The sequence below is a fragment of the Trachypithecus francoisi genome, unplaced genomic scaffold (genome assembly GCF_009764315.1).
Source record: "Trachypithecus francoisi isolate TF-2019V2 unplaced genomic scaffold, Tfra_2.0 Lachesis_group4, whole genome shotgun sequence".
NCBI classification, from domain to species: Eukaryota; Metazoa; Chordata; class Mammalia; order Primates; family Cercopithecidae; genus Trachypithecus; species Trachypithecus francoisi.
In genome coordinates, this window is record NW_022681469.1 from 9,130,822 (window position 1) to 9,149,193 (window position 18,372).

General features: G+C 46.8%; 1 protein-coding gene across 8 annotated transcripts in view; it reads right to left on the bottom strand.

The window, feature by feature from the left end:
• The window catches only part of ZNF862 (zinc finger protein 862), a 29,928-nt gene extending 11,971 nt beyond the window's left edge, over positions 1-17,957 (bottom strand). For 5 of the 8 annotated variants that reach the window (XR_004432776.1, XR_004432777.1, XR_004432778.1 and 2 more), the window contains exons 1-5: positions 17,697-17,957; positions 11,317-11,428; positions 9,804-9,908; positions 7,348-8,045; positions 5,429-5,606 (exon numbers count right to left, since the gene is read on the bottom strand). Coding sequence is in view for 5 of the 8 variants with exons in the window: in XM_033192500.1 (XP_033048391.1) it covers positions 5,429-5,606; positions 7,348-8,045; positions 9,804-9,908; positions 11,317-11,428; positions 17,697-17,720 (1,117 nt within the window). In the remaining 3 variants the exon portion in view is untranslated. Of the gene's footprint in view, positions 1-5,428; positions 5,607-7,347; positions 8,046-9,803; positions 9,909-10,974; positions 11,429-15,442; positions 15,492-17,696 lie in introns of those variants that run through there. The other 3 variants (XM_033192501.1, XM_033192502.1, XM_033192499.1) reach the window with 3 other exon arrangements.
• Between the last annotated feature and the right edge of the window lie 415 nt (positions 17,958-18,372).

Sequence of the window (18,372 nt, forward strand, 5' to 3'; positions counted from 1 at the left end):
TCACAGGCACGCTCTCCTGCTGGGTCTATACATATAGCTACAATATTTTGGTGAACCATTTGAGGGTAAATTGTTTGCATGCCCCCTTATTCCTAAGTACTTCATGTGTATTACCCAACAAAAAAGGACCCTTTAACAGGTGGTAGGTGGGATTCGAACATGGGCTCCAGGGCCCTCACCCTGGCTTAACCCCTTCCCCTTGAGGTGAGGGCACTCTGAACAGGATGAGAGGTCACACTGTCATCATGTTACCTTGCACAGCAAAGGGAGATTAGCCGGTGGAGCCGACCTAGTTACACAGCTCTTTAAAAGCTGGTGCTGTTCTCAGCTGGCAGCAGACCGGGAAGTCAGAGCTTCAAGGAACATGACGATTCCACATGCTGCTGCCGGCCTGAGCACAGAGGGGGCCACAGGGAAGCACCCGAGAGCAGCCTCTGGGCTGAAAGTGCTCCCCGCTGACAGGCAGCAGGAGAACCGCAAGGAGCTAGATTCTGGCAACAGCATAAGTGAGCTCAGAGCATCCAGACAGGAGCCTGCCTGTCCGCCCCTTGGTTTGGGCTAAGACCCTAAGCAGAGAACCTGTCAGGCCCACCTGGACTCCCGACCTGCAGAGTTGTGAGATAATACATGAGTCTGCAGTCATTTGAAATGGGGCAGCAGAAAGCAAAGGTGTCTTATACAACCAGAGTTATAATGATCAAAACCAGGAAACTCAACACTGATATCATACTATTATTAATCTACAGTTCACACTAAATGTCTTCCCTTGTCCCCGAATGTCTCAGTAGCCCAGCATCTGTCCTAGCATCATGTACTCAAGTTGTCACACCTCTTCAGTCTCCTTTAATTGAGGTAGTTTGCCGGCCTTACTCGGTCTTTTTTTGATCAGGACACTTTTGAAGAGTTTTGTACCAGGCATTGCACTCATTGAAATTAGACCAGGAAGATTTTATGTTATTTGAGTGTGACAAGAAAAAGTTCCAGGCCCTGCCTAGATTTAACCCAGAGGGTGAGAAAGAAAAGGCCCCCACAGCTGACATGCTCAGTGGTGAGCGGCAGGATGCAACTGTTTTATGAGCGCGTCCTGCTGGAGTCCATCCCCTGTAAGATGATGTCCACATACGTTATTTAGAAAGAATGCAGCAAATTACTGGAAGAAACAGCTACAAGATTCTGGGGAAGAGGACTTCGTAAAAGAGAAAGGTGGGACAGGGGACTGTCATTTTGTTTTTCTGGTTTTTTTTGAGATGGAGTCTGGCTCTGTTGCCCAGGCTAGAATGCAGTGGCGCGATCTTGGCTCATTGCAACCTCCACCTCCCGGGTTCAAGCGATTCTCCTGCCTCAGCCTCCCGAGTAGCTGGAACTACGGGCGTGCACTACTATGCCCGGCTAATTTTTGTATTTTCAGTACAGACATTAGTACAGACAGGGTCTTGCCATGTTGGCCAGGCTGGTCTTGAACTCCTGACCTCAGGTGATCCACCCGCCTCAGCCTCCCAAAGTGCTGGGATTACAGGTGTGAGCCACCACGCCTGGCAGAAATATTTAACAATAATAATTCAAAACAAACAGGGACCAAATGTTCCCAAATCTGTTTGCCTCCATTTATATCCCCTTTGAGGACTGTCCACCTTTGACTGCCGCTGGCACCACCACCCTGGCCCCAGGAATACCGTACCCTGATGGTACCTCTCTGAAGCTGCAGCCCACATCTTATCAAAACCTCTCTTTCTGTTCCCTTCCAAACAAATGAAAGAGGGGAGCTTTCAGCCTTTTCTATGACTTAGTAATAGAAAAAGAATGAGGGCACATAACTGTCATGAGTACATGCACACACCCACAAACACCCACATTCCCTAACAGTCCATAACAATGGTTTGACCTACAAAGGACTCCTCATCCTTCCAGGCCAACTTCACCAAAGGCCAGCAGGCCCTATCCCATGAATCCATTCTGCAGATACTCAGGAGGCTGAGGCAGGAGGATCGCCTGGGCCCAGGAGTTTCAGTCCTGACTGGGCAATATAGAGAAACCCTATTTCAAACAAACAAATAAGTAAATAGATGCCACTCTAGCCCCTCACCTTGGTTCTTGTCTCTCTAGCTCCTGGCTGCCCCCACTTGGAGGCCATCATCACATGCCCTGCCGTGGAGAAGCTGCCTTCCCAGACACCACCTGCTGGGGGACTCAAACTCCCTTGCTCATCTTCTTTAGGGTCCTCCCACTCAATGTTGGTTTCCATGAGTGACACAATGCCTTCCCCCAGTTCAGTAAGGCCTGGCTGTAGTTACCAACTTCTCCTGTGGACAAGAAACTGCCTGCCTGCAGTGAGTGACTGGCCACTCAGCATACGATGACACCTTTACAAATAAAAGCAAGGGCTACCCACATAGTCCCCATGTTGGCCTATTTCTGTTAATGACAAATATTAGTTTCTTAACAGTGGGATGTAATTGAGATTTCTGGCTTCTCTTTGGGAAGAAGCAACAGACTTCATCAGATATGGCAAGCTAGGTGCAGTGGCTCACACTGGAATCCAACATGTTGGGAGGCTTAGTCAGCAGGATTGCTTGAGTCCAGGAGTTTGAGACCAGCCTGGGCAGCAAAGTGAGACCCCAACTCTACAAAAAAAATTAAAAATTAGCTAGGTGTTGTGGCATGCGCCTGTAGTCCCAGCTACTTGGGAGGCTAAGGCAGGAGGATTGCTTGAGCCCAGGAGTTCAAGGTTACAGTGAGCTATGATGGCACCACTGCACTCCAGTCTGGGCGACAGAGTGAGAGCCTGTCTCTCTCTCTCTCTCTCTCTCACACACACACACACACACACAAAACAAAGTTGAGTTTACCCCAAGAAGAGTTTTGTGTTCTATTTATAAAAAATATTTAAAGATAATGCAAAATAATATTTGGTTTTCAACTCTTAAAGCATTTGTTATGGAGGCTAAAGTGTGGGAAATTAAAAAAAGAGCCAAAGTAAAAATAATAATAACAATTACAGAATCTCCACTATGCTTTAACACTACCTCATATCCCAATTTAATACTACTATATATCACTTTTAAATATACAAATAGCTTATGCCAGGCCCTGCCCATAGTCTCCAGGCTCCTTAAGATGCTTTTGTATCTCAAACATGAAGAACTATTTAAATTGGGGGATAAAGGATAACCAGAGATCCAGTTAAAGTAACTGAAAGGAATCACACACATGCAACTCCGTTTCTAGACTCCCACACCTGTCTCAATTTCATGGACAACCGGAGAGGCCAGGCCCACCCCCTAGAAAGCCTTTCTGATTCCTGCCTCTGACCCTCAAGGAAAATGAGTTCCCTTCCCTCTGATTACATTTTTTGTTCATCCAAATAAAACTTAAAGACCTTAGTTAGCTAAGATTTCCCTACTGCCTAATTTATGTAAATGAAAAAGAAAATGATAAAACGTTTAGATCGTGTTTTGTCAAGACACAAAATGTGAGGGAACAGGCACAGGCTAAACAATCCTGGCCAGCCCTCCCTGCACTGCCGGAGGAGCTGCCCTGGGCTGGCCACCCCGTTGCCCGGTACTTTCACAATCGCCCGGGGGCCTCACAGTGAAACTGAGTCGCTAGTGCCAATTACTCTAAAGGCAAACCCAACTTTTTGTAGAGGGTGTGCATTTTTGAAGCAGGTGTGAATTTCGCCCTCACTCTCACTGCTCTTCAGCACAGCAGAGGCAGTGATGCTCTAACCTAAGGCATGGTGACAAAACCTCTGTCATCACAAAATAATTCATGTAAGTCACTTCTGAATGTTTGGGGAGCCATTTAAAAATTACGAACAATGACAAAAAGATGTATATAAGTCAAGGATGTTTACAAAATAATCCGGATCTTAGCTGCACCCAAAAGTGCAGTGGGACTATGACATCAATCAAGTCACAGACTTCTTACTTCCTGTTCTGCAGAAGTCACAATACAGGTTGCTGCTGGAACTCCTTAGTTATGTACAATAGCCTGTTCCACGAGGTTTCTGTGACCATGTATGTTAGTAAAGAAATACATAAAAGATGTAGAAGATGAAGAGTTGGCCAGGTGTGCTAGCTCATACCTGTAATCCCAGCACTTTGGGAGGCCAAGGCGGGTGGATCACCTGAGGTCAGGAGTTTGAGACCAGCCTGGCCAACGTGGTGAAACCCCGTCTCTACTAAAAATATAAAAATTAGCCAGGCGTGGTGGTGCACACACTTGTAGTCCCAGCTACTCAGGAGGCTGAGGCAAGAGAATTGCTTAAACCTGGAAGGCAGAGGTTGCAGTGAACCAAGATCGCGCCACTGCACTCCAGCTTGGGCGACACAGGGAGACTGTCTCCAACAAACAAAGTTGTCTTTCCATCTTGATGCTTCATAAGAACCTTGCTAACTGCCAGAAAGAGGCAAAGAGAGGATAAAACAGCAGATGCAGGAGAGGAGAGCACCATCCTGAGGAGTAATAAGCACTGCCGTCTTCCTAATCTGCCAAGGTCCAAACCCCATGACTCCCATGCTGAAGGCTGCCAGCCCTTGCCCGCACCTGGCCAGGATGCAGGAGCCTCAGCCCTGGGCTGCACAGATAGGGGTGGCTCTGCCAGGCCGTCCCCTCCATCATGGTTCAATGCCCTTCCTCCTTCTGGTCTACCTGGCTTTGAACTCAATTAAAACATTTCCTACTCTATAAAGGCTTCCTGATCCCTCCCACCAATGCCCAGGAAATCAAATCCCTCTTCTTCAGTAGCCCCGGGTACTCTTCTGGAAGCTCTTTTATGGGAGACTGTATTATTTTATAGTTTTTTTTTTTTTTTGAGAGGGAGTCTCGCTCTGTCACCCAGGCTGGAGTGCAGTGGCCGGATCTCAGCTCACTGCAAGCTCCGCCTCCCGGGTTCACGCTATTCTCCTGCCTCAGCCTCCCGAGTAGCTGGGACTACAGGTGCCCGCCACCTCGCCCGGCTAGTTTTTTGTATTTTTTTAGTAGAGACGGGGTTTCACCGTGTTAGCCAGGATGGTCTCGATCTTCTGACCTTGTGATCCGCCCGTCTCGGCCTCCCAAAGTGCTGGGATTACAGGCTTGAGCCACCGCGCCCGGCCAATTTTTATAGTTTCTTATTAAAATGTCTGTCTCTCCCACAAATGTGCTAGGCCCTTGAAAGCAGAGACCACAGATCAGCTGTGCTCCTCTGGTACATAGTAGGTACTCCAAAATGTCTGGTGGGGGACGAATGGATGGACAGATGGGTGGATGAGGTGATAAAGCACAGTTACGCTAAGCAGGGGAGTTCTGAGGTGCAAAAGCCAGGACTGATCTCTGCCTACGCACGGGGAGGGGGCAGGAATGGGAAAATAACCACAAGCCTCAGTTCCCCTTGTGAGCTTCCCAAGTCAAATGAGGGTGGCGAATAAGAGGCTCGGTGCGTCTTTACCTAAGGATGCCAGCAGCTCGTAGTTCATCCGCATCACGTCTCTGTACAACTCCTTCTGCCGTTTGTCTAGCATGCCCCACTCCTCCCGGGTGAAATACAGTGCCACATCCTCGAACACCACCGGCAGCTCCTCAAACACCACAGGAACCTCCTCCGACAACCCCTCTGCAGTAGGGTCCTGGAACAAAGAGCAGCGGCCACTCAGCACCGCCTGCCAAGCCAGATGCCTGCGCGACACTTCTGGGGCCTTTGGAAGCCGTATTTCTCCTGGGAAGCTCACCAAGAGGCCCCGATGCCCTCAGAGGAATGAATTTATCCATCGAAAGTCAAAGAATGAAATTCAGGAGGCCGGAATTAGTGCGTTAAAAGCAAGTGAGACTCGGTTAGACCCTAGGATCTCCTGGGCAGAAATGAAAGCATATGGAAAGAACAGGCAGCTGGGCAGAGCCTCTCACTGCATGCTGTCCTCGGAGTCCTGAGAGCTGCCTCCTGGTCACCTACAACTAAAAGGTGACTGTGTGCCTCTAAGAGCACCTGTTAAGATTTCCCAATGGGATGGGAACGAAGAGGTGGTCAAAATAGTTAAAGATGCTTACGACCAGTAACTGGTCTACATATGCCTCACTGCTGAAGGAATTCAGATGATAAAAGGTTAGATCTGTGTATTCGTTTCTAACACTAAAAAAGTCAGGAATAGGAAAAGAAATGAGCTATGCTGTTTTTCTGGATTTTGGAAAAATGAGAGTGTATGCAGTTGAACTGGATTCCTTATGATGCCAGCTCTAGCAGGAATCTCTTGAGTTATTCTCGCCAGACTCCTGGAGGGGAGTTAAAAATGATTTGTTGTAAAATTCTACTTCTATGCAATAGGTGAGAAATGGGGAAGCTTCCAATGAACACAGTTTCCTTACAGGACAACTTTCCAAAGCATTCGGTAACTACAAAGGAAGCCTAAGGTGGGCGCTACAGTACTTAGTGCCCAGCAGTGCTGTGGGGAGTGGAAGGAAAGCATGGACTGGCAGCTCAGGACTCTGGGCAGATTCTGGCACTGACTATAAGAGCTCTAGAACCCCAGACATGCCACTTCCTCCAAAGTCTGTTTTCTTCCAACAAGATGAGTTTAATAGCACTTGCTCTACTGGCTGCACAGCAACATCAGAAACATTACGTCAAACAACACGTGAAAAAACTGCAATGTTTAAAAGTGCAACATGACTCCAAAGTTAAAGTTAAACTTTAAAAAATACTAGACAGGTGTGGTAGATCATATCTGTAATCCTAGCATTTGGGGAGGCTGAGGTGGGAGGACTGGTTGAGCCCAGGAGTTCAAGACCAGCCTGGGCAGTATAGTGAGAGTCCCATCTCTACAAAAAATAAAAAATTATCCAGGTGTGGAGACACACACCTGTGGTCCCAGCTACCTGGGAGGCTGAGTGAGAAGGATTGCTCGAGCCTTGGAGGTAAAGGCTGTAGTGAGCTATGATCACACCACAGTCCAGCCTGGGTGACAGAGCGACACCCTGTCTCTTAAACAAAACAAATTGATATCAACTATTTAAGGGCTCTGTGATTATTTTGTGGTTGTAGATTATTTCTTGAGATCTGTGTTTATTTTGGATTCTGAATAAAGATTACTGTTTCCTTTATACCGGAAGTAGAAATATTCTGTCTCACTAATTACGTTTTGTTATTTGCAAAAAGGAGATAATAGTGCTGTTGTCCAAATTAAATGAGATAATACATGTGACGCATCTAAAACAATGCCTAGTCCATGATAAGCATGTTAATATATGCTAACATTATGATGTCAGCAGTGGGTTATTGCTAGTATTCTTTTTTCCATCATCAGCCTGGATATACATTGTTCTCAGTATAGAACCCTTCTCTGTAAGATACAGCAATCATTATAAACATATTACCTGAATGCAGGATTCTACTGCATCATTACATAAAATATCAATGTCTGAGGAGCTGTGGATGTCATCAGTGACTTCTTTTTGCCTCAAATCTGAAATGCAGTCTAGATACATAGCAGGAATTGCTCCATTCCCCCCAGGGTCCTCTAGTTCAGCTCTTGAGCTTGGCAGGAGCTCAGCCATGCTATCAAAGCCTCCCAGAGGCCCTGGGGGGTAGAATATGGGGTAATCTGCCGTGAAGAGCGGCTCCGGGCTGGCCAGGACATCTCCAGATGGGTCTCTGATGCTCCGGAACCGGGCTGCCCAGATGGGGTCCCTTGCTGCCAAGGCATCGACACAGAACATGTGGGCCTTGCTCTTGGCGTGGTATTTGAGAGTCTCCACCTTGAATGGTCCTGTATAACCTTCTATTAGTCTTGACCGTTTGTCCCTGATGGAGGGGTATTCTCGGCAAGCAGAGCAGAACAGAGCCGTCTGCTCCTCATTCATGATCAGCCACGGAAACTGCACAAACCATGACTTCTGGATGGACCGGGGCTTCAGGAGTTTCCTGTTTCTTCCTGCCCAGTCTCCCTCGATGTGTCCACTGCCTGTACTGAGGTGGGAAAGGCAGGCTTTCTTCTTAGGCGGCAGGGACTGTCCACTCTCCCTGGTGGGACCTCGCACGCCCATTTCTTCCATGTAGCCCATCTGTTTTTTTCCTTTAGAGAACAGGGACGGAAGGGATTTGCTTTAAAATCCTGTAGTTAGAGCCACTGCAACTCACAGTGGCTCTGAAGAACCTCAAATATGAAAGGGGGAAAGCAAACACACACACCTGAATTTTCTCCTAGTCCTGGCCAAGTCTGCAGGCCCTTTCCTCACCTAATCCAGAAGAAAGCCAAAGGGATGGGCTTTACGGAACCCTCCCCCTCCTTTTTGTTTCTTGAATTTAAAGGACAGATACAACCAGCCAAAAGGAGATCTTTGCAATCTGATCTATGAAACGTACAATCTTCAGGAGTCAAAATTCATGTATGGGCCGGGCGCGGTGGCTCAAGCCTGTAATCCCAGCACTTTGGGAGGCCGAGACGGGTGGATCACGAGGTCAGGAGATGGAGACCATCCTGGCTAACACGGTGAAACCCCGTCTCTACTAAAAAATACAAAAACTAGCCGGGCGAGGTGGCGGGCGCCTGTAGTCCCAGCTACTCGGGAGGCTGAGGCAGGAGAATGGCGTAAACCTGGGAGGCGGAGCTTGCAGTGAGCTGAGATCCGGCCACTGCACTCCAGTCCGGGCGACAGAGCAAGACTCCGCCTCAAAAAAAAAAAAAAAAAATTCATGTATGGATAAGAACACTAATATAATAGAACATAGGTTAAAACAGATCACTAAAGCCACACACCACAACTCCAGGGGAAGACAGCTCCCTATCTCCTGGGCAGGCGGCTTTGGTCCCCAGGTGTTTTCCTTAAGCTATAATCTATCTTCGAGTACTTTCACCTCAAAGTACTGGATGCTGACCCAGTTCTCAAGAGAAACTCAAGTCTAATTCCTCTCTTATAACACAAACCTTCAAACAGATGAGGACTCTCATGACCTCACATCATTTTTCTTCAAGCTGAACTAGAAGTTTCTTTATTCACTTAGACGAAATGCAACTCCAACGACTCTAACTCCTGTGGAACCATTTCTTATGTACCAACATCAGTTCCAATGCCCAGTGGCTGAGGACTCAACATTTTTTGTGCCAGGCCAACAGACTGGTCTACAAAACTGTAAGGGCATGAAGCTATTAATAACAGTCAGAAGGCTCAAAGTAAGAGCCAAGCAAGGAGAAATGAAACAAAACAAATTTGTCTCTATGATACTTTCCAGAGTCACAAAGCTGTCTAGAGCTCCTTGTGGTCTGAGAGAAATCACAAGGGAAAACAAACTTCTGTGATTTGATTTATATAGGATCTTGCTCCCCACTTCCCTCTTCTCCCACAGTAGGAGTTGGGTTAACTCAGTTATTTTACATAATGACAAGATGTCATCTGGTCTGGCTAAGCCAACCCTTGAACAGGAGGGTCTTATCGAAAGAGGTAAGAAAAGATAAATCCCTAGAACTTAGCAGACAGCTGTTCATTCATTCATTCAGTGATTATCTATTGTGCAACAGCTGGGCACCAGGTATTGTTCTCAGCACTAGGAATATGGTAGTAAATAAGACAAAGTCATGCCTTCATGGAACTTATAATAATTATAAATAAACATATTCTCCTGGGTAGAAATAAGACAATGGGAGATGAGAGGTTGGAGAAGGACATTAGGGGCAGTGTGTATATTTAAATATTAATCAGATGACACCTGAGAGGAGAACAGCAGTGTCAGTTGGTGGAGAACAGGAAGGGCAGAGGATGAGCCTGGAGTCCTGGGGCTGCCTCTGCTCCCTCTCCAGCCAAGCACCTGCCCCTGAGTGCAGGTCCACACTCACCTGAGTGATGCTCCAGGTGGTTCCTCTGGCCCTGGACGCTGCCAAGCCATGGCTCTGGCCCTTGTCCGAACTTACAAAACAGCTCAGGGTTGGCAACAGTTGGTCCTGAGTAAAAAAAAGAGAGAGAAAGAGAGAGAGAGAGAGAGAGAGAAAAGCACTATGAAGACCTGGCTCTGGGTCACAACACAAAGGAGGTATCTGTCTGCGACATCTCTCGGCATGGTGAGATAAGGGGCCAAGGAGGAAAGTAGGAGTCTTGGTGGTTCAGCACAGTGGTTCAGTGGTTTAGAAACTCATATCTGTGAGGCCCTGAATAGAACAGGAGACTAGGAGAAAGGAATGAGGGCAAAAGGAGGCTAAACAGGTATAAAAACTATGGGTCAGAAACCCAAATGCTGAGAGTGGCCAGCCTGGTAATATAACAGAGGAAACCAGGCCAAGTTCCAGGGCTGTGGCAACCTGCAAGACGTAAGTGAACGGTAGCTACTCAGCTGCAGAAGTGCTGCCACTCGGGATGCAGGCTCAGCCCTGCCACACCGTCCTGTTTGTCAAGACAGGTCAGAAATCCAGATCTTATGTGAAAACTCCTAATAACTAAATATTGGCAATTTAAAGAAGCCAAACAAAAGAAACAAAAGTCAAAAAACAAAGCAAAATAAAACTCCAAGCAGTGAGCCATATCTGGCCCATGAGCTGCTACTTTGCAACTTCTGGTTTGGAAGAATCAGTGGTTTTCAAACTCTTTTAGCTGGCACAGGAAGACTCAACCCAGCTGCAATCCTTCCACCCACAAAATGCTGAGATTGTGGCTTCTACCATGCCTTACACAGCAGCCAAGACGAAATAAGAAAAGCATGGCAGACAGTCATCAACTTGCAATCAGTCAACAGTGCCTATGTGTACACACATGCTGAAATACAGCCAACCACCTCTGTCCTGGCACAGAAAGTCTACCCAAAGAATCAAAGGAAAGAGCATTCAAAAACAGACGAGATGAAAAATACACTTGTGCAAATTCTTAAACTGTTTTATCTCACTAAATCTCTACAATAACCCTAAGAAGATGGAAATTCAGGCTTAAAAAGGCCAAAGGCACTCAAGTATCCAGTGGAGAGCTGGGATCAGATTTCCACATTGCAAATGTGATGCTCTTGCCACCACTGCTTCCTACCTCCAGCGTCCTACTGGCTCCACAGATCCACAGGCCTAGCTTCCGAGTTTCCCTCCTGGCCCCTTGGGGCATTCTGAGGTACCAGGAGACAGACCCAGGAGTCTAGCCCAGGCCTACCAGATTGCCCCACTTCTCTTGACCATTTTAAGGGGAGAAGAGAAAGGGTGATGTGTGAATTTGCATGCAATTAAGGTAGATACGGGATCGAGCAGATAGGTGGTATAAAGATGCCTAGACAAATGCTTGGATTCCAGAAAATTCTCTCCAGTGTTCCTGACGCAGATGAGGTTGGGAATGATGATCTAGATTGACGGTGGCAGGGATGTGGATGGGCACCCATACCCAGTGGTGCCACCAGCTTGTCGGAACCACAGAGCTCCTTCTGTTGCTGGCTCAGCAGCACCCATTCCTCCTGGAGTAAGTACACAGTGATGTCATCAAACGTCACAGGAGCCTGAAAGGACAATGACAGCTGCTAAGTACCACCCTCTTCCTTAGATTTATCTTCCAAAAGTGTTCCTGACCACCTGAGGGTACCCTGCATGGGAAGGCGTGTTGTCAATTTACATGCAAGGCCCACACCCCATATCTCCCCACCTGGGTACAGATCACAGTGAGAATGAGACTCGTTTCTTCCGGGAAGTGCCATGCACTGAAACGAAATGGACCCATGAAGGAGCTGGCTTAGGAGCTTCTCCGTCCCCTCCCTGCGTGCTCTTTACCCGCCTCCCACATGCCCGTTCCTTCTCAGCCAGGGGCTGGGCAACAACTTAGGGTACATTCTTTCATGGAACCTTAAACATGGTAAACTTTCACTTAGGAAGATGCGTCTGATTTCTAGAAATAGCTGAAAGTCATTTAGAACTATGTCTGTGAATGATGAAAACAGGCAATGCTTTGGGGCTGAGACCGACATCCCGTGTGGCTTGTAAAGGGGCTCTGTGGGGCAGGGAGTTCAGAAAGTGCTTGGTGGAGTTCCAGATTAAGACGGCAGATTAAACAAGCCCATTTAATTTTGTTTACTCCCTGTTAATTTAAAAGCCCCCTCCCCCAAACAAAACCCCCACTATAATAGGAGGCACAACAAGGAGACGACAGCAATATGCTCTTGGAAACCGAGAAGCAGATGAAAAAGCAGTCACTCAGCAGATCCAAGAAAATCAAATCCTCCCCCGGCAGCAGGCAAAGCGGAGAACCACCCAAGGTACACTCTGCATCCTCAAAAGCTTGGCATCTTCCAGCACGAGAAACCTCTAGCACGGGAGGGCAGGCAGGCAGGCAGGCAGCCCAATGGAATGAGAACTAGGGGAGGGCTGTGCCCCAACCAATGCCTCCCCAGGTTCTTTACATGAGGCTCCAGCTGATAAGCCCGTCCTCCCTCTCACGAGCACAGAGTTATTAGAGTTTTGGTCTTCTACCGCTAAATGTCAGCAGACTGGACTACCAGACACTTGGGGAAAGGATCTAACAGGGACTATAGAGACCAAAACAGATGGGAGGTGTTGGGGTGGCGGGGGGGGGGGGTTGCTAAGAAAATGTAAGGGAAGCATGGAGAAAAAAACTTAAAAAAAAAAAAACTATCATCTAATCATCAAAGAGGTAAGGTACTGCAGCCACGCAACAAAGTGTTATAAAAGAAATCAACAGAAAAAGAAGTAGAAATGTTTATCATTTTAAGTTTTGTGCCATGAAAACACTACCTAAAGAAATTTTAAAAAGAAGTAAATCAATCAAATTATCAACAAAAAACAAATTTCTCAGTCCAAAGAAAAATAACATTGGGAATACCAGCATGCCATTTAAAAATAGGTGAAATATCGATTTTAACCTCGACAGTAGACATTTCTTGAGGAAAATGACATAGATCATTCTTACTGGTCACTATCATAATAGATTTTTCTTATAGTGACTGCAGAAAATTTGGACAATAGAAATAAGCAGAAAAAAAGTATTAAGATCACGCACATTCTCTTTATTGAAAAAGAATTACTTTTCATTACCCTTCTTTCCTGAGAACCTGTTAACATTTTATATATAATCTCCCAGTCTTTTGTCTATGAATATGTATGAACAGTTTTAAAAACAAAAATGGAATTGTACTGCCAAATGTGTACATTTAAATAACTATTTGCTGTAGAGTGTCTTCCAAAGCAAAATGAAACATTTCCAAAAACCGATTGGAAGACAGGCTCCACTAAAAGAAAGCAGTCAAACAGGAAAGGAGTCTCCATGAGATACAGCCTAGGGACAGACAATGTGGGGAAGCATTGAAGATAACCCCAAGATTAGGCTGAAGGCAGATTCAGGATGACTGCCGTATCCCAGGACTGGAGGGCAGCCTGTCCAGATTGGGGCAGGTTAAAACACTTGTGACTCAGGACAGCCGGGGTCCCTCTTCATGCCCATCCTTCCCGGGCATGCACAGGTGAGCATAATAAGGACCAAGGAACCCATCACGGTAGCTCCACCTGAGAAGGAGCATGGCTAGGGCTGTCCATTTGGACAACAGTGTCTTCCCAGCAAGAGTGATAACACTAACACCTGGTACCTCTCTTAAGCAGTATTATAGCAAGAGCCTTCTGATTCTAGGTGACTGCAATGTAAAGAAAACACAAATCTGCATGAACAAGAGGAGTTCCTCATCTATGTGTAATGCAAAGAATATCTCCAGATGTTTTATTTTAGCGGTTCCCACTCTCTACAGGGTAAAGCTGTCTGAATTCTCAGTCTAGCACCAAAGCCCCCTCAGTCTGAATCTAACCTACTTTCTAACTTCAGCTCTGTGCATCGCCTAACTCAGAACGTCTCCTCCAGCCAGATTCATATCACTGCAATCACCCAGCTTACTTCGCACCTTTCCTCTCTCTACACTCCCAATCTTTAGATCCTGACTGCCCACTTCCTCCCACCGACTTAGAATCCACCCACCCATAAAGCTGCGATTCACGTTCTCTTTCAGGAGGGATTTCCTAACCACCTGGCCCAAGCATTTATCCTTCTTCTGAGCAAGGAAGGCTTTATATCTCCTCTAGAGTCCAGTGTTAAGGAAATCTATGCTGCTTGGTTGATTTTAAAACTTCCTACATCAACACCACCCTTCTCCCCACAACCATGTTATATGGAAAGTATTTTATAGGCACTTAATTCATTTTTTTCATTCAACACACATTTATTACGTAAGTGTTTCTATGTGCTTGGTGCATGGTAATTCAAAGATATGAGATTAAAATCTATCAGGAGGTGACAGACAACTAAGGTGTAAGTGCAATAACAAAACCATGTTCAGAAAAAAATGAGAAAGGAGTATCAGTCACTTGTACAGGAAAGATAAGAGAGGGCCAGGAAACAAACATTGAGGCAACAAATACATACAGAAACAAGTACACATATAGACTTCTCTTTGGGGGCATCAACAGCACAGTCTCCTAGGAGGCACACGAGGGGGCGGGCTACAGTGTTCTTCAGAGCACCCACACCTTGCAGCAAAAGGGCTCCTGTAGTGATGCTATTTTATAAGGATTCCTATTGAATGAGACCCTATTAAATGCCAGGAGCTGCTCCACTGTTCTAGCCGGGGATGTAACAGTCAACAAATATGTAAATAAATAAATAAACATGAGAATTTTGTTGCGTGATAAGGGTTGGGAAGAAAATAAAACACGATCATGGGATAGAGCATGGTGGGGAAAAGTCTGACCCGTATCCATTATTCTGCCAATGACAGGCAAGATGTCCTACACTCAATGTGGGATATCAATCCAATGGCCCAAGATGGCTTTTAGTTAATAAAGACCACAAAACGGCACCCAAGAGTCTAGTAACAGACCAAATCACTATCTCACAAGGTAGTCTCCCAGTTCTGAGCCATAAAAATGCTGTTCAGAGTGGAGCTGTAGAACAGCACCGCTATTCCTGGTCATTCATTTGCAATACATCTTACACTGCCAGTTGGTTTTGTAATTATTTTATTTCATTCTTGTATGAAGTTCTCATTTCCCATATTAGAAAACAACTGTATTTGGGAAGGGCGAGCACCTTTCTGAGACACCTTAAAAGAAAGACTAGAATCAAGGGTGAAATTTCCAGTCTCTGAGGTTTCACTTAGTGGTTGGACCAGAAAAGGAATCAGGTTTCTCCTCTACCTCCCAAAATGTTTGTACAGTCATGCATTGCTTAACAACGGGGATAAGTTCTGGGAAATGTGTCCTTAGGCAATTCTGTCATAGTGGAACATCACAGAGTGTACTTACACAAACCTACATGGTACAGCCTACTACACATCTAGGCTATATGGTATAGCCTTTTGCCCCTACGCTACAATCCTGCACAGTATGTTACTGTACTGAAAACTGTAGGCAACTGTAACACTTGGTTATGTATTTGTGTATCTAAACATAGAAAAGGTACAGTAAAAATACGGTAGAAAAGTAAAAAACAAAAAAAGGGTACATCTGTATTGGGCACTTACCATGAATGGAGCTTGCAGAACTGGAAGTTGCTCTGGATGGGTGGGTGGGAGAGTGAATGTGAAGGCCTAGGATATGACTGAACACTTCTGTAGACTTTATAAACACTGCACACTAAGGCTACACCAAATTTATTAAAAATTTTTCTTTCTTCAATAAATGAACCCTAGCTTATTGTAATTGTTTTATAACTTAATTTTTTTTTTTTTTTTTTTGAGGCGGAGTCTCGCTCTGTCGCCCGGACTGGAGTGCAGTGGCCAGATCTCAGCTCACTGCAAGCTCCGCCTCCCGGGTTTTACGCCATTCTCCTGCCTCAGCCTCCCCAGTGGCTGGGACTACAGGCGCCCGCCACCTCGCCCGGCTAGTTTTTTTTTTTTTTTGTATTTTTAGTAGAGACGGGGTTTCACCGTGTTAGCCAGGATGGTCTCGATCTCCTGACCTCGTGATCCGCCCGTCTCGGCCTCCCAAAGTGCTGGGATTACAGGCTTGAGCCACCGCGCCCGGCCTATAAACTTAATTTTTTAAACTTTCGACTCTTGTAATAACACTTAGCTTAACACACATTGTACATGTGTACAATATTTTTCTTTAAATATTTTTGTATTTTATTTTCTAGCAAACCATTCCATCAACAAAAGGTATTTTTCTTTATATTCTATGAGGTTTTCTATTTTAAATTTTTTTTTTTTTTTTTTTTTTTTTACTTTTTAAGTTTTGTTAAAAACTAAGACACAAACACACACATTAGCCTAAGCCTACACAGGGTCGGGATCATGAAGATGTCATTAGGTGATAGGAATTTCTCAGCCTCACTGTAGTCATAGGGAATGTACGTGACAGCCGTGTTGATGGAAACCTTTTCATACAGCGCATGACCGTATTTCTCTCTTCTCCATTAAAGGCTAAGAAAGCCTACGACTAAACAGAATAGCTTGGAAATCAACCTCAAATCACTGATTCCAGTATCAATCCCAATATTTTTTAATCCTTCTTCCCCCTACATTTTGCTCCTCTTTATTCAAATTCAGGTTCAATCTAAATCAATCTGGGGATATTTCTAAAGGGTAAGGGCCATAAGCTCCAGCTTTTCTTGGGTTTTGTTGAGCTTTATTGTCTTGGACCGTGTACTCTGTAGGTGCCGTGTCTGGAAAATGCACCACTGTAGCTTGTGGAGGGGAGGGAGGATGGAAGAGATGCTCATGCGAGAAATCACCTCTTTTGAAATTCAGAGTCCTTCCTAGTCTTCCCAGGAAAGACTACAGCATCAAAAGAACCTCATTATCCTTTTCTCTCTTTTGGTGTGGGACAACCCTTCCAGGCGTGTCCAAGTTATTGAAGTGAAAACTGCAGGGGAGCTCCTTGAGAAAGGTGATCATTTCCTATTTATCCTCATACTTCCAGCATCTCGTTCAATTCGAATCACTGATCACAAATGTTTATTAAATGGACAATTTTTTTAAGGGACTCAATAAACAGTCGAAAACGTTTGTTGAGAGAATTCTCCTCTGTGCCAAATAAGAAACAATCCTCGAGAACTGGCAGCAAACAACATCCAGAAAGATGTTAGTCCCAAGAGGCTGCCACTGTCTCCAAGCTAATGTGCCCACAACCACACTGGTCTTTGCTGACACGGCCTGGAAGCGCTGGCAATCCCGTCAAATCCCTGAACTCCACCCCCAAGCACTTTCTTTCCACCTTTTCTTCCAACTCAAAGCCTTTCGCCCAAAGCCAATTTATGACACAGGTTTCTAAGCAATGCCTAGATATTCCATGAAGTACATAACCTAGAAACAGAAGTGGCAAAAAGCATGCCAGATGCCCTCTCTTTTCAGCCCTTTCTTGGGAAGCAGGATCTCGGCAGGGCCAAGCCCTCAAGCGTCCCACCCTACGGCTCCCACTGGCGTCGGATCCAGACTCCAAGCCTTAGCCGGGCCTCTTCAAAATGCCGAAGGTGGTGGGCGAAACAGGAAGCACCTTCGCATGGCTACACTCGGGGGTCACCCAACCCAGCATAGACCCAGCGGCCACTCGCCAGCTCAGGGAGGATGCGCGAACACCGAACGGGCGCGTCCGCTCCTCTCCGCCACCCTCCCGGGGTCGGCCGCCGAAGTGCGGGAACAGAGGGCGGGTCGGCGAGTCCTTCCCTGCAAGCCTAGCTCATCTGCGGGGCCTCCGCCCGAGCCGCCCCGCCTCGCCCGAGCCCGGCTCAGGGATCCTCGGGAGGGAGCGGGCGGCCCACGGGCCTTCCAGTCCTACCTTCCCCGACTCTCTGGGCTCCATGGCCCCGCTTTCGGAGGCCCGTGCCGCCCCCTCCCCCCGCGGCCTGGCCTGAGGATGCAGCCGCCGCGACCGCCCCGGGGACCCAAGCTCCCGGAGAGGGAGGGCACCCAGGCAGGGAGGTAGCGCGGCCCGAGAACTTCGCTCTCTCACGTCGGGGGGCGGTAGCGCCCGTGGACCCAGGATAGGCGCTGAGCTGGGACTCGCGTCGTACCGAGCGAACAGCTTTACGGCCACTGCCCAGCCCCGGGCGGCGGGGCATGACGGGAAGTGTAGTCGGCTCTAGGTGAGCGGCTCTCGAAGCTGCTATTGGCTCCCGGAATGCACGTCCTGATTGGACGCCGGCGGAGAGCTTGCGGCTCTCCCCGCCTCCCTCCGGCGATAGTTACTAGGCAACGGCCGCGTGGTGTCCTTTAGTCCTTGCAGCAAGAGCAAAGCGCTCTGATTGGGCTACGCGAAGGCCAGTGTCAGCCTTGAAGGTTCTAGGTTTTCTTTTATTAAGGAGGGCAATACTTTTTGTTCTATTCACTCAAAAAGTATCATTGGTTGCCTACCACGGGTCAGGCCGTGTTCTAGGGTTTGGGAGAACACAACTGAATGAGACAAGGGCCTTGCCTTCAAGGGACTCACGACCTATTAGGGAATCAGACCGGAA